The sequence below is a fragment of the Lepidochelys kempii genome, chromosome 10, assembly GCF_965140285.1.
Source record: "Lepidochelys kempii isolate rLepKem1 chromosome 10, rLepKem1.hap1, whole genome shotgun sequence".
Taxonomy (NCBI): Eukaryota; Metazoa; Chordata; order Testudines; family Cheloniidae; genus Lepidochelys; species Lepidochelys kempii.
Genome location: NC_136389.1, coordinates 38,092,132 through 38,106,403, shown reverse-complemented (window position 1 = coordinate 38,106,403; position 14,272 = coordinate 38,092,132). Strand labels below are relative to the sequence as shown.

General features: G+C 48.8%; 2 protein-coding genes across 18 annotated transcripts in view; one reads left to right on the top strand and one right to left on the bottom strand.

The window, feature by feature from the left end:
- The window catches only part of IFT140 (intraflagellar transport 140), a 284,666-nt gene that overhangs the window by 248,587 nt on the left and 21,807 nt on the right, over nucleotides 1-14,272 (top strand). For 5 of the 6 annotated variants that reach the window (XM_073362957.1, XM_073362955.1, XM_073362954.1 and 2 more), the window contains one exon: nucleotides 297-810. The exons of the other annotated variant lie outside the window; for it this stretch is intronic. In XM_073362957.1, the coding sequence (XP_073219058.1) occupies nucleotides 297-503 (207 nt within the window). In that variant the 3' untranslated portion in view covers nucleotides 504-810. Of the gene's footprint in view, nucleotides 1-296; nucleotides 811-14,272 lie in introns of those variants that run through there. 6 annotated transcript variants of the gene reach the window in all.
- TELO2 (telomere maintenance 2) overlaps nucleotides 1,836-14,272 on the bottom strand; it is a 45,932-nt gene continuing 33,495 nt past the window's right edge. For 4 of the 12 annotated variants that reach the window (XM_073362961.2, XM_073362958.2, XM_073362960.2 and 1 more), the window contains 7 exons: nucleotides 13,557-13,628; nucleotides 12,568-12,876; nucleotides 11,665-11,756; nucleotides 9,402-9,501; nucleotides 8,842-8,906; nucleotides 7,874-7,989; nucleotides 1,836-3,788 (listed from right to left, as the gene is read on the bottom strand). In XM_073362961.2, coding sequence (XP_073219062.1) covers nucleotides 3,685-3,788; nucleotides 7,874-7,989; nucleotides 8,842-8,906; nucleotides 9,402-9,501; nucleotides 11,665-11,756; nucleotides 12,568-12,876; nucleotides 13,557-13,628 — 858 coding nt within the window. In that variant the 3' untranslated portion in view covers nucleotides 1,836-3,684. The remainder of the gene's footprint in view (nucleotides 3,789-7,873; nucleotides 7,990-8,841; nucleotides 8,907-9,401; nucleotides 9,502-11,664; nucleotides 11,757-12,567; nucleotides 12,877-13,556; nucleotides 13,629-14,272) is intronic. The other 8 variants (XM_073362963.2, XM_073362964.2, XR_013636413.1 and 5 more) reach the window with 7 other exon arrangements.

The following is a 14,272-nucleotide window of genomic DNA, read 5'->3' as shown; positions in this document are numbered from 1 at the left end:
CAAGTGAAAGTTAGAGGGTTTTCTAAAAGTTTAGGTGTTATAAAGGCCCTGGCTCCCGGATTTTTTTTTTTTTAAATCTTGGAAATGGCTGGGAGGCTCAAGTCCCTCTGGAGAGTCATCTCACGGATCTCCTAAGAATCCCCAACACTACTGAGCAGTTTAGTGTGATGCCCGAACTGAGACTGCAGCACCCTCTGTGAATGCAACATATCTAGATGTTTTTTGCCAGGCTGCTGTGATATGAGAATAACAAGAACACATCTCATGCCTGATACCTTAACATCCATTACCCCTAGGCCTACAGATACTTGGAGGAGATGCGGAAAAGAATTCCATGCGTAAACCTGACCTACTATGTGAATGAACGGACCATTCAGGCAGTTCACAGAGGGCTGGGCATTCCCTGGAACCGGAACCCTGTCCCAGAACGAATTCGCCACAACAGTATTGAAGACAACAAGGAGGTGGAAGAGGATGTAGCTGATGAAGTCGAGGATCCCTGATGGCTTACTGTGTAAACTGGCAACATTCACATTCAGCTGTGAGGAAGCCTGGCCATTGTTACAGCACCCAGCTACCTGGTCTAGGCTTGTTAAGGGCAGAAAGTCAAATACTTCACTTAATGCACAGCCTGACGCTGTAGTTTGCCTGGATCATACCAAGAAGATTAAGTTATGTATAAGCAAAACCGTTAAAGCTCAAGCACTAAGTCAGTGCAGAGGGACAGGTTGGGCCTCAGACAGCTACTATTAATCTTTCTTTTTTATTGTGCAAATTTAGAGATTTTTAATACGTCAATAAATTTTTAAGGAAAAAAAAAAAGAATGTCTGATTAATTAAGGCATTAGCTAATCCTAATCCCATGAGTACAGGAGCAGTAGAAAAGTGAATCAAGCATGTCTAGCTCTAACGGTCTATGCATACAGAAGGCAGTTTAGTTAAGACACTTCGCAATGACATGACAAGGCCTCAAATAGAGAGAGAATGGGCTCAGCAGGTGCCTGAGTCATTCAGAGCTGTGTCAAAATTCAAATCAGTGACCTTCTACAGAAGTAGGAGACTTCTTCCCCTGTTAACTAGTCCCTCTAGATCTTGCATTTAATTTAGCAAAGGATCACTTGGAGTAGAGCTTGCAGTTACAGAAGAATAAATTCTACCTCCTCCACTCCTGCATAGGCTGGAGTTGGGGTAATTTATCCTGCACAGTTTTCTTAACTTGAAGCCTTTCCCAAACCAAACCCTGGATTTAAAGTGGATAAAGTTCAAAACCCTTTACTTGATTTTAATTGGGGAAAATATTCCTAGTGAAACGTCAGGACCATTCTCAGTGGGCTCTGTTCTAGAAGGAGACGACAAGCCCCCTACCTAGTGACTGAATATCTAGATTAAGCTCTGCTTTGCAGCTCAAGGCAGGATCAGACCTGTCAGAGTCTCTCCCCCTCAATCTCACCATAGCAATGTCCTTATCTATGGCCATGTCTACACTTAAAAGCTTTCAAAAGCACAGCTGTATCACTGTAAGTGCTTGTGTAGCTGCATTATGCCGCCAGGAGAGCTCTCCCGGTGACATAATAAAACCAGCTCAGCAAGCACTTATGCCAGCAAAATTTATGTCATTGAGGGGATGCTAGCATAGACATGGCCTTAGTCCCTGCTGTAAGAGAAACTATGTGTTTTCAGCAGTCACCTGAACACATTCCATACTACCTGATGTTACAGAGGAGGGTTGGAGTGGCTGGTTTCCTTTGTGAGATTTCACAAATATTAAGCAGTTTGGAATAGGATGTTAAAATGGGACTGAAATGAGTTATGCCTTAAGAACAAGACACTCCAGCTTTCAGCAAGTTTCTCTTTAATAGAATGCTAGTATAGACTGTAGCATGTGAAGTGCTCAATCTCCTTCCTCTGCTTGCAGCTTCCAACCATATTAAGATTATTCACACCTGAGGAAAAAGACACCGTGTAACTAGAAACTAGAGCCCTGCCTCCCCTACACCAACCCTGGTGGACCGAGTCTCTGCTCTAAGATTATGCACATTGTCAATACGCAGGAGCCCACTGGGGATGTTCACAATGTGTAACTCTTGACTAGAATCATCCTTTACAACGAACCACTCAATCCACAGTATTCCTGCCAACAACAAAAAAAAAGTATGGATTGGATGAATGGACTATAAGCTGGATAGAAAGCTGGCTAGTTGTTGGGCTCAACAACTCGCTGTCTAGTTGCCAGCTGGTATCAAGCAGAGTGCCCCAGGGGTAGGGCCTGGGGCCAGTTTTGTTCAATATCTTTATTAATGATCTGGATGATGGGATAGATTGCACTCTCAACAAGTTCACGGATGACACTAACCTGGGGGGGAAGAGGCAGATATGTTAGAGGGTAGGGATAGGGTCCAGAGTGACCTAGACAAAGTGGAGGATTGGGCCAAAAGAAATCTGATGAGGTTCACCAAGGACAAGTGCAGAGTCCTGCACTTAGGATGGAAGAACTCCATGCATTGCTACAGGCTGGGGACCGACTGGCTAAGCAGCAGTTCTGCAGAAAAGGACCTGGGGATTACAGTGGACGAGAAGCTGGATACGAGGCAGCAGTGTACCCCCATTGCCAAAAAGGCCAAAAGCATATTGGGCTGTAGTAGTAGTAGCAGCATTCCCAGCACATCAAGGGAAGTTATCGTTCCCCTCTAGTCAGCACTGGTGAGGCCACATCTGGAGTCCTGTGTCCAGTTTTGGGCCCCCCACTACAGAAAAGATGTGGACAAATTGAAGATAGTCCAGCCAAGGGCAACAAAAATGATTGGGGCTCGGGCACATGACTTACAAGGAGAGGCTGAGGGAACTGGGCTTGTGTAGTCTGCGGAAGAGAAGAGTAAGGGGGAGATTTGATAGTAATCTTCAACTACCTGAAGAGGGGTTCCAAAGAGGATGGAGCTCGGCTGTTCTCAGTGGTAGCAGATGACAGAACAAGGAGCAATGGTCTCAAGTTGCAGTGGGGGAGGTTTAGGTTGGATATTAGGAAACACTATTTCACTAGGAGGGTGGTGAAGCACTGGAATGGGTTACCTAGGGAGGTGGTGGAATCTCCGTCCTTAGAGGTTTTTAAGGCCAGGCTTGACAAAGCCCTGGTTGGGGTGATTTAGGTGGGATTGGACTAGATGACCTCCTCAGGTCTCTTCCAACCCTAATCTTCTATGATCCCTCCTAGGAGGTTGGTAACTAGTTTGCCAAAGGCTGACTGCTGGGAGACCCTCAACCCTTCACTACAGGGATGCCACAGAGCTGGCCCCATGAGGTAAATGGCCACGTCCACTCCTCCTGTTTTCATGAAGAGAAGTCTTATGTGAGGTCTTCATTATATTTTTAGCTGAACATTTAAAATTTGCCAAGGCTATAAATAGCTGGTGCAGAGTGTGTTGGAGAGGGGGACGTGCAGAGAGGATGGCAGCACTAGTCCACTTTCCTACATCTGTACACTCAGTACCAGATAGCAAATAGCTCATTGAGTTAGCCCCCACTACAAAGTCCAGATGTCAAGTCGGGCTCCCTGGCTTTAGCTCTACACCGCTCCCCTTTTCTTCTCCAACCAGGTGATTAGTGAAGGGGCCCAGCAGTACCTAGGAACACCCAGTTGGCAAGTGTGTTAGGTGGAGGTCACCTCTGTTTTCAGTTTCCCCCCTACAACTAGGAAGGGATACTTCTGAGTTTCTTCAGCAGGTTCTCCATTAGCAGCAGGTTCTGCCAGGCCAGCCTCCTGCAGTCTCCATCTGGGTCCTTTTCTGCTACATCTGCAAAAGAGGATGATGCCATTATTTGACGGTGGGAGGAAAACAAGGATGCCCTTTACAGTCCTTTCCTGAACTGCTGAAATCCAGTAACAGTGAAAGAAAACTAACCCTCTGGGCTAGTGTTCAACACTTCTCGCACTGCTCAGATTTAGGCCCAGAAGCACTCAACTTATCTCCCATGAGATATCTACACTCAGATTGCTTAGACCAAACAATAGTTTTAGCCTATGTTGCATGCTCACTCACCCAGGTGCACACTAACGCTTAGAATGTTAGTTCCAAAATGACTGGCAGTGGGACAGGTGATGAAGGGGGCTTGGAAACCTGACATCAGGGCAAAAAGGGTTAGGTTTTAAAGCAGCTTCTAACTCTTGTGCGCACATATTCTGTTTGTACACAATCACCAACAAATCATATAACCATGTGCACAAATGGGTGTAGTAGAGAATAAGAATAGCCCTTAAGCATAGCTAGCAGTCAGCTGATGGAAGCGTAAGACAGGCCCAAGCGATGCTGGTGCCTTCACACAGAGCTGGTGCTGTGAGCAGCGTGTAAATGAAGGCATTTGCAGAACATCCATGGAACTGTTATTCCAGGGGCCCATAATCAGCTCAAAGTAAAAACTCAGGATGCACTCAGGATGTCAGAGCAGGAGGGAGTCTGGAAGAGCAAAGAGTCTGTGTGAGGATATCCTGTACGCACAAGCAGTGTGCTCAGAGCCCAGCACTGTGTCAGCCTAAGCACATGACTCACACGGATGGAGTAGGGTTATTTATAAATTCAGGGAGAGCTTCAGGCTGGTGTTTCCATACTCTAGGTGGGGGAAGCAGCCATATGAGAGAGTGTACAGTCCCAGTTTATTAGCTCAGAGCCTGTGATATGCAACTGGAGACGATGTCATAGCATGGAGCTTGAGCTAACTATGCTGCAAGAGAGGGTAGGGAGAAACGAAGGGGAGTAACCCTGCACCTCAGAAGTCCTGACATGAGAAGACACACACTCCCTGCAAACTGCTCCAGGCCTCATGTGGGGTGAAGGGGATTCCCTCCAAGGACCTCTGCAGCTGAGCCAAAGAAGGGATCATGTCTTTTCAAGATGATGGAGTAACTGAATTTTAAGGACAGGGCCTATCATAACCTACCCAAGGGGATGAGGCAGAACAAGGAAAGTGACACATTAAATGCTGCTTAGAACTCTCATCCTCAAAATGCTCTGCAGCTGAAGCTTATCAGAAGTGACCAATGCAAGAATGATGTGCCTTCTCCAACCCAGGGCAGCTTCTCCCATTCAGGGATGGCCATCAATTCAGCATTTCCCAACCGGTGCTCCCCAGCAGAGGGAGAGAGACAGCCCAGTTGTTGCTTGTTCCAAGTGCAGAGGAATTCTGTAGTACCTGCTGGAAACCACTGACTTTTTAATATCAGAGGGGTAGCTGTGTCAGTCTGAATCTGTAAAAGCGGCAAAGAGTCCTGTGGCACCTTATAGACTGACAGATGTATTGGAGCATGAGCTTTCGTGGGTGAATACCCACTTCGTCGGATGCAGACTTTCTAATGGCATCCAGGACACCGCATGCGTCAGACTGGTTCCATCTGGGATGAAATTAGAATGTAAAGTTTTTGGGGCAGGAACCAAGGCTTGTGTGTATAAGAGGGCTGTGCAGGCTTCTGGTGCTTGATGTGCTGCAATTATTATGCTCTTATCCTGCAATCACCACCATGCTATCTGAACTCAGCTGTGCACACTGCCTTTGTACAATCACCACCACTGATACACTGTATCTTCCTAGCACCAGAAGAGGCATCCACAAGACTAGTTTCAGACACAGAAAGGAGGTGCTGCTATTCCAGGCCTTCCCCTCTCCCTGCCAAATACAGCTAAAACTATCAGCTAGTTAAAGACAGGCAGACCACAACGCTCCTTGAACTGAATTCCTCAGACATTTACAACATTCATGGAAAGACTCCCCTTGCTCTCAGGAACGTTACAGCAGAGGGAGGCAGATTCCTCAGCACACACCATGTCATGGGAAACGTGGAGTTTCTGGCCCCCGTGGCTGCTCTTTCCCTTTAAGGGCACAGAGCTATATAACCTGCAGGGATCAGAGACCGGCTGTGTCGGTGTCACTTCCGCCCCAGCCCCCATGGGAAGCCAGTTTTCTAAATGTCAGGATGGTGAAGGAAACCAATTGAGGGCAGAAGAATAGTAAAGGGCCCAATTAGCACACAGAAGTGCATCCAAACCTAGCCCGAGGCTGAGAGCATACAGTGCCATTTCCTCTTGCAAGTTTCCAGCATGTCACCTCGAAGGCAGTGCTGTGTGATACGTGCTGCCACGTGCTGCAGGCCACGCTCCTGCAGTGCACACTGGCTGAGTCACTCACTCTGTTTTGTAGACCAGATGTTTGTTCCCTCAGCACTAGGAAAGTTGGAAGAAAGAACCATGCCCTCCTGCTCTCATCATTTGCCACCATGAAAACTGGTATGAGGATGCTCCCCATCCTCCATGCACCCAGTGCACCTGGGCTGTGCAAATTCTGCCAACCCAGGAGCACACTGGTTGCTTATCAGAAGTTCAAGGTCTGCAAGTAATTTAAAACATGAAGGTCCAGCCTACAAGTCCATGGAATATGAGGGGATATGGTGCTTGGCGTAAGTGCACTGTATTCTGGAGCTGGAGTCTCCGTAGGCCGTATTTACCTATGGAAGGTGAAGGTGACTATGTTAGAATACTATAGGCCATATTTGGCCCAAGGCTTGCACTTTGGATGCCTCTGCAACACCCCCCACCTTGTAGCAAGGGCTGTACTGGATTGATAATTTGGCCCCTTCTTAACACGAATGATACATGCACTTCCAGATGAGGCTCTGTTCAGCAGCACAAAGGAAGTAGCAAAACATCCCTTCATAGAATATCAGGGTTGGAAGGAGCCTCAGGAGGTCATCTAGTCCAACCGCCTGCTCAAAGCGGGACCAATCCCCAACTAAATCATCCCAGCCAGGGCTTTGTCAAGCCTGACCTTAAAAACCTCAAAGGAAGGAGATTCAACCACCTCCCTAGGTAACACATTCCAGTGCTTCACCACCCTCCTAGTGAAAAAGTTCTTCCTAATATCCAACCTAAACCTCCTCCACTGCAACTTGAGACCATTACTCCTCATTCTGTCATCAGCTACCACTGAGAACAGTCTAGATCCATCCTCTTTGGAACTCCCTTTCAGGTAGCTGAAAGCAACTATCAAATCCCCCCTCACTCTTCTCTTCTGCAGACTAAACAATCCCAGTTCCCTCAGCCTCTCCTCATAACTCATGTGTTCCAGTCCCCTAATCATTTTTGTTGCCCTCCACTGGACATTTTCCAATTTTTCCACATCCTTCTTGTAGTGTGGGGCCCAAAACTGGACACAGTACTCCAGATGAGGCCTCACCAATGGCGAATAGAGGGGAATGATCACGTCCCTCGATCTGCTGGCAATACCCCTACTTATACATCCCAAAATGCCATTGGCCTTCTTGGCAACAAGGGCACACTGTTGACTCATATCCAGCTTCTTGTCCACTGTAACCCCTAGGTTCTTTTCTGCAGAACTGCTGCCTAGCCATTTGGTCCCTAGTCTGTAGCGGTGCATGGGATTCTTCCGTCCTAAGTGCAGGACTCTGCACTTGTCCTTGTTGAACCTCATCAGATTTCTTTTGGCCCAATCCTCTAATTTGTCTAGGGCCCTCTGTATCCTATCCCTTCCCTCCAGCGTATCTACCTCTCCTCCCAGTTTAGTGTCATCTGCAAACTTGCTAAGGGTGCAATCCACGCCATCCTCCAGATCATTAATGAAGATATTGAACAAAACCGGCCCGAGGACCAACCCTTGGGGCATTCCACTTGATACCGGCTGCCAACTAGACATGGAGCCATTAATCACTACCCGTTGATCCCGACAATCTAGCCAACTTTCTCTCCACCCTATAGTGCATTCATCCAGCCCATACTTCTTTAACTTGCTGGCAAGAATACTGTGGGAGACTGTGTCGCCTTTCTGTCCTACAGACACTACACCCTGTTACCACCATCACCATCACTTCCCTCACCTGCCAGCCAGGACTGGGTCTCCAAGAACTCGTCTGTCATGTCCTCCAGCAGCCGCTCACTAGGGACACTGAGGAGAATGGAGGAGACTGCAGACAGGAGGCCCTGACGCACATACCTGGTGGAGAAGCAATGACCCAGTGAGAAGCTGCAGCTTCCCTCTCTTCCTTTCCCCTACACACCATGTTAGCTGCTCTTCTCCAGACAGTGTGTTTTACTGCAGTGCCCTTGAGTTTCTCACAGATGGCTACTGCCAGCACAGCCAGACTCCTAGTGAGCAGAGATTTAATCAGAGCTGGCAGACCTGGTCCCCTTGCTCAGCTCTATGCTGCCACCCAGCAGAGCTGGGGCCAGTCTCTTGCTCCCTGGACCAGAAGAGGCTGGAAGCCTGGGCTGGGGGTGAGCTGAAAGGTTACTAGATCTGCTCAATACCCTTCCAGCTGTGGGGGTTTAAATCCAAACCATTCAGTTACTCTGAGCTCCTGCAGAAAATAGCACCTCGGAAATATCTTACATGGGGAAGCCACCTCAGGGATAACTCAAAAATGGGTCCAAAAGGTTTCTGCCATGCTTTCTACATGCACTGACTGCGCCTCTGGACAGAGAAGACATTCGAGAGGTTTCAGACCAAAAGATGAGTGAGGTGCCAGGACACAGGATTTGGCAATGAAAGTTCGACCTTAGCCAAAACTGTGATACAAGGGTTAAAAGGAGTGTTTAGTGCTGATGGGGCTCCCAAGGACAGCCCCATCTCTTCTGCCCGCATGAGGCACTGCAAGCTTTGGTCTAATATGGAGCAGGGAGGGAAAGGGGGCAGAGGTGAGCTAAGAGAATGGTGCATTAAATCATCCACCTAACCTCAGTCAGGCAATACTGTCCACCTGAGATTGAAGAGTCCCAGTAAGAGCACCTGGCCCTCAAGCTGATCATCTTCCCATCACCAAAATAACCACAGAAACACACAACTTACGAGTCTGTGTGGAAGCGCAGGGCCCAGACAAACTCCAGCAGTGACTTTCCCATGGCAGCAGCTGCCTGCAGGACAGGATTGAGGGGAACAGTGAATAAGTAGCTTCTCACACACTGACTCACAAGGGATATTGACTTGTCCACAGCTAGGACCACATGCAATGGGGAAAAAGTCACCCAGATGGGTCTCTGGGGAACCCAACGCCTCTTATAGCAGTCAGCACATACTGGGTTTTTTTCCTGCCTTCAGGCCCCTCTTGGGAAGCGGGAAGGTAACTAACTCAACCCCATTTTGCAGTTGGGGAAACAGGTAGTAAAGATACATGCCCAAGTACACGCAGGGAGCAGAATGCAGGATTCCTAGCTCCTAACCCTGTTCTCTGGCCAGCCCACCCCCCAGCATCTGCCAGCTGCTCACTGGTATGGCATCCCCCTACACATTGAGGTCATTCCCCAATGAGTGCAGCAGGCACCATGCTCCAATGCCACTTCAGAGGCCATCTCGGGGCTCACCCCCACTGCAGTCAGCAAGTGCTGCATTATGGGCCTCAACTTCCTTACCACAGCGTGGATGGCAAAGTACATCAGGATTGCCAGAGTGTGCACCAGCCTTCCCAGCACAAGGTGATCGTCTCCCAAAAGGTCAAAGGTCACCAGAGGCCTGCAATGCAAGACACACAGTTCCTTTGGGTTGGCAAGTTTTCTTATTGCCTTTTCAGACCTGCCAGAGCGTGGCTTGGAAGGTCAGCAGGAAACACTGTGTCCAGCCGGTCACTGGCAATCTCAGTCCTGGAGACAGCGGCTACTAAAGTAAAATGGAGAATGCCTCCCGCCACATCTACTGGCTCCCATGCACCTCCCAAAGTGTGCTCAGAACATCACTGCTCACTGTCTGGCCAGGGGCACTTCTGACTTGGCTTTCTTGTGAAGTCTGGCTGAACTAGGAAGAAATACATGCAAATGCCAAATGTTGTAAACAATCAGAATTGAGACTGCTTTAATGCTGTCTGTAACCTCAGGCAGGTTAGGACTATACCCAGGTCCTTAATTACCTTAGAGCACCCTTACCTGACTAACATTAAACTGCTGCCTAGATTTGGTCAACTATGAATCCAAGCACCTGGCAAGGTGGAGGAAGCAACACCATGGCGGCTATCCAAGGCCACAGACTGCAGCTCCTTACAGTTGAGATGCAACAGCTTGTAGGAATGTTGCCTGATAATCATGTATAGCACCAAAACTTCAGTCATAAACATCCATCCATTACTGAACGAACTGTCTGGACTGTTAGTGTGTGTCAAAACCCCTTGTGGCCATTCAAAGGAACTACTGCTTTGCATCCTCCAAAAGCAAAGCATCACTCTCCATGCTCCACCTCTTTTCCAGATACAAAGCCCTGTCCATCAGATGCCTGGAGTAGGCTAGAGCCATCCAAATGCTTCTCGGGCATCCCCCATTGTACCTCCTGCCTACGCAGCCCAAATCCCTAGTTAGTTCTGAAAACACAGGCCCTCGTCCCAATTCACTGCTGTATTATGGTCACTTTGGGAAGGGATGTAGCCTAGGAGTTTGAATCACTGAATATTAGGGTTGGAAGAGACCTCAGGAGGTCACCTGCTCAAAAGAGGACCAACTAAATCACCACAGCCAGGGCTTTGTCAAGCCTGGCCTTAAAAACCTCTAAGGATAGAGGTTGCACCACCTCCCTAGGTAACCCATTCCAGTGCTTCATCACTTTCCTAGTGAAATCGTGTTTCTTAATATCCAACCTAGACCTCCGCCACTGCAACTTGAGACCATTGCTCCTTGTTTTGTCATCTGCCACCACTGAGAACAGCTGAACTCCATCCTGTTTGGAACCCGCCTAAGGGAGTTGAACATTGCTATCAAATCCCCCCTCACTCCTCTCTTCTGCAGACTAAATAACCCTAGTTCCCTCAGCCTCTCCTCGTACGTCATGTGCCCCAGCCCCCTAATCATTTTCGTTGACCTCTGCTGGACTCTCTCCAATTTGTCCACATCCCATCTGTAGTGGGGGGACCAAAACTGAACACAGAACTCCACGTGTGGCCTCACCAGAGCCGAATAGATGGGAATAATCACTTCCCTTGATCTGCTGGCAATGCTCTGACTAATACAGCCCAATATGCTGTTGGCCTTCTTGGCAACAAAGGGGCACACTGCTGACTCATATCCAGCTTCTTGTTCACTGTAATTCCCAGGTCCTTTTCTGCAGAACTGCTGCTTAGCCAGTCGGTCCCCAGCCTGTAGCAGTGCATGGGATTCTCTCTTCCTTCCTAAGTGCAGGACTCTGCACTTGTCCTTGTTGAACCTCATCAGATTTCTTTTGGCCCAATCCTCCAATTTGTCTAGGTCACTCTGGACCATATCCCTACCCTCCAGAGTATCTACCTCTCCCCCTCAGCTTAGCATCGTCTGCGAACTTGCTGAGGGTACAATTCATCCCATCATCCAGATCATTAATAAAAATGTTGAACAAAACCAGTTCCAGGACCGACCCCTGGGGCACTCTGCTTGATACCGGCTGCCAGCTAGACAGTTGAGCCCGACAATCTAGCCAGCTTTCTATCCATCTTTTAGTCCATTCATCCACTGAGCTGTGGACTGGGATGTGGCACTCCAGGAGTTTTATTCCTGACACTGGCATGAACTCCCGTGGGGGCCTTGAGAAAGTCACACCACCTCTCTGCGTCTCAGTTCAGTCACTGATGACATTAACAGAGCAAGGTCAAGGTTCACCCTCACAGTCATGTGTTGCCATAGTCCCTTGGTAAGCCAGGACCCCAAGCACTCACCATCTCACCTGTCAAAGTTCTGAATCAGGGGGAAGAAGAAATGTCCAGCTAAAGAACTGAATTTGTTTGGGCCACAAGCCGGTTCCACTAGAGACTGACCCTGTCCAAAAGAGAAAAGAGGATTAGAGAGGAGAAACAGCCAGCCACAGTACGTGCCTCTGAAGGGGTTACATGACCTCACTCCTCGGTGCTGTCAGACCTCACCGCTGCCGAGAGGGGAAAGCACAGTAGTAGCATTTTTTAGCACTATAGTGTCTTTTGTTCCTCGCAGTGTCCTGAGATTGCCTCCGACTGGCATTTCCCAGCTGGGCCTACACTGGTTCAACACTGCATGCTTCAGTCAAATTCCCCAGAGTTAGCTTCCCCATTTCCAATTCCTCCTCATCCCCATCTCTGAGGAGTTCTACAGAGTCTTGGCCCAGTCCTGTGGTATGGGAGGTGGAAACTTGAGGGGAAGCAAAGCAACATGATAAGTGAAGCAAAGCACAAGATAAGTGAAGCTCAGAAGTGAGGTTTACCTCCCAGTACAGGAGGTAAAGGAGCTTTGGAAGTTAATCAACAACTTCTTTCCATGCAAGACAGAGGGAAGCTCTGGGGGTTAGAGATACAGAATGGAGGTGGTTGGCTCCCAGGATGGGACTGGAGGAAGGGGCTGAGAAATGAGTTGCAGAGCCACAGCCCCCTCACAACCTCCCACAGTAGGCAGAGGGCAGCTCTGTGGATTGGAAGCGCAGAATGGAGACTGGGAGCTCCCAATGTGAGACATGGAGTCCAAGGTATAGGGACAGTCTTCTTTCAACATGGGGCAGCAGTGGGGATGGGGGTGAGCGAGTGCTTCAAGGAGCTGGATACAGCCCCCTGCCAAGAAGGCACAGAAGACTGTGGAGTTTTTTTTTTTAAAACGAAGTTACCCAGCCTTTGATGATGATACACTGGTCCCTGGCCTGGATAGGATGGAGGCAATTCTTGGAGTTAGCCCCACTGCAGCTCTCTCTGCTTTGTGGTATGAGGTGTTCCTGTATTTCCACTGTTGAGCATCCTGGCCTCACCTTCACCAAATGGCGTGTCTTGCTTTTGATCCTCTCATCCACAATCCTTCTCCAGTCCTGGGAGCTGTCACTGCCAGGGACGGTCTGGATGCATGGACTCTGGGCACTCCAGGGCTTATTTTTCCCAGAGGCCTGGGGCTGAGAGAGTTCCTGAGCGGCCAAAGCTAGGACCTAGATAAATGGAAAGAGGTTCCATTAGAAGACGATATTCCTTCTCCCTAACAAAGAGACTAAGAGCAACAGTCACCTGCACTGAGCTGGTGGGAGTAGGGCAGGAATGAAGAGAGGGGCAGGCACAAAAGAGCTCAAGTGAGGGTGGAAGGACTGACCCCACAAGTTTGAGGCAACTGAGTACCTCTGAGATGCCGCAGGGGATATTCAGCAGAGGAGCTTAGCTGTCCAGCCGGGAAAGCAGACAGCAGCTCCTTCTCTAGGTACAGTTAGTGAAGTGGGGTGTCAGCATGGGGAGGGTGACTGAAAAAGCACCAGTAGACTGAAAAAGCACCAGGAAATTTTAGTACACTCCCTAAAAACCACTGACTGCTTCCAGACAAGTGGTCACCATCCTGGTCTCTTCTTTGCCATCTCCTCTCTCACCAGTTCCCATCACAATTGTACAGCATGTTAACCTCTGAAGGCAGGAAGTGACGAGCAGTAACTGATGTTAACATAACAGCTTCCCCCAGGCTGCTCCTATTTTGCCCCATTGTCCTTTTCAATCAGGAGTCAAGGGATTACCCCAGCTCTTCTCCCAGAGACAGGGGTCTCATGCAATGGGGACCCATGGATGGGAAGGTGAAAGAAGGGGAGGAGCTAGAGAATAAAGAGAAAAGAAGAGGTGAGTCACTTACATCCAGGATGTCCATGCGCTGACAGAGACTGTAGTTCAAGGAATAGAACTGGGAGGACAGATACTGCGCTACCTGCAACAAGTCAGGGAACAACGAGCATGAACCAATAACTGGGGAAGAAACCTGCTCCCCCACGGCTGGAGTTCTAGAGAGGAGAAATCCTATCTCCTGTTAGTAATAAACCAGGAAAATCCATAAATGGGGAGAGAAGAACCATCCGAGCAGGGGAAATTCAGGGACTCGCACTGCCACGCCCTCCCAAGAGGAAGCCAATACCAACCAACATGACTCTGCCATTCTACAGCACCTTCCACCCGGGGTCTCCAAGTGCTTTACAATCAGTAACTAATACAACCTTAGCACGTCTCAGAAGCAAAGACATCTCCTTTCACAGATGCGGAAACTGAGGCACAGAGAGGCTATGTGACTTGCCCAAGGCTAGCTAATTTGCCCTGAGACACATACACATTTCTTCATCACCTCTGGACACTTCCTATCAAGTCATTTCAGTGGTCTAAACCTCTCGCCCAGAGTTTCCCTCTCAGCCACTAACCCTCGAACACATTGGCTCCAATCGTTCCAGTTCACGGCCCAGCTAATGAGGAGGCAGGACAGCTCTTCACACAAACTCAGCCTGCTCCATAATGGGTCATCCAGCCTACCATCATGGAAACTGCTTCTGCCATGCCAGCAAGAGACACCAGCTGCAATTGCTC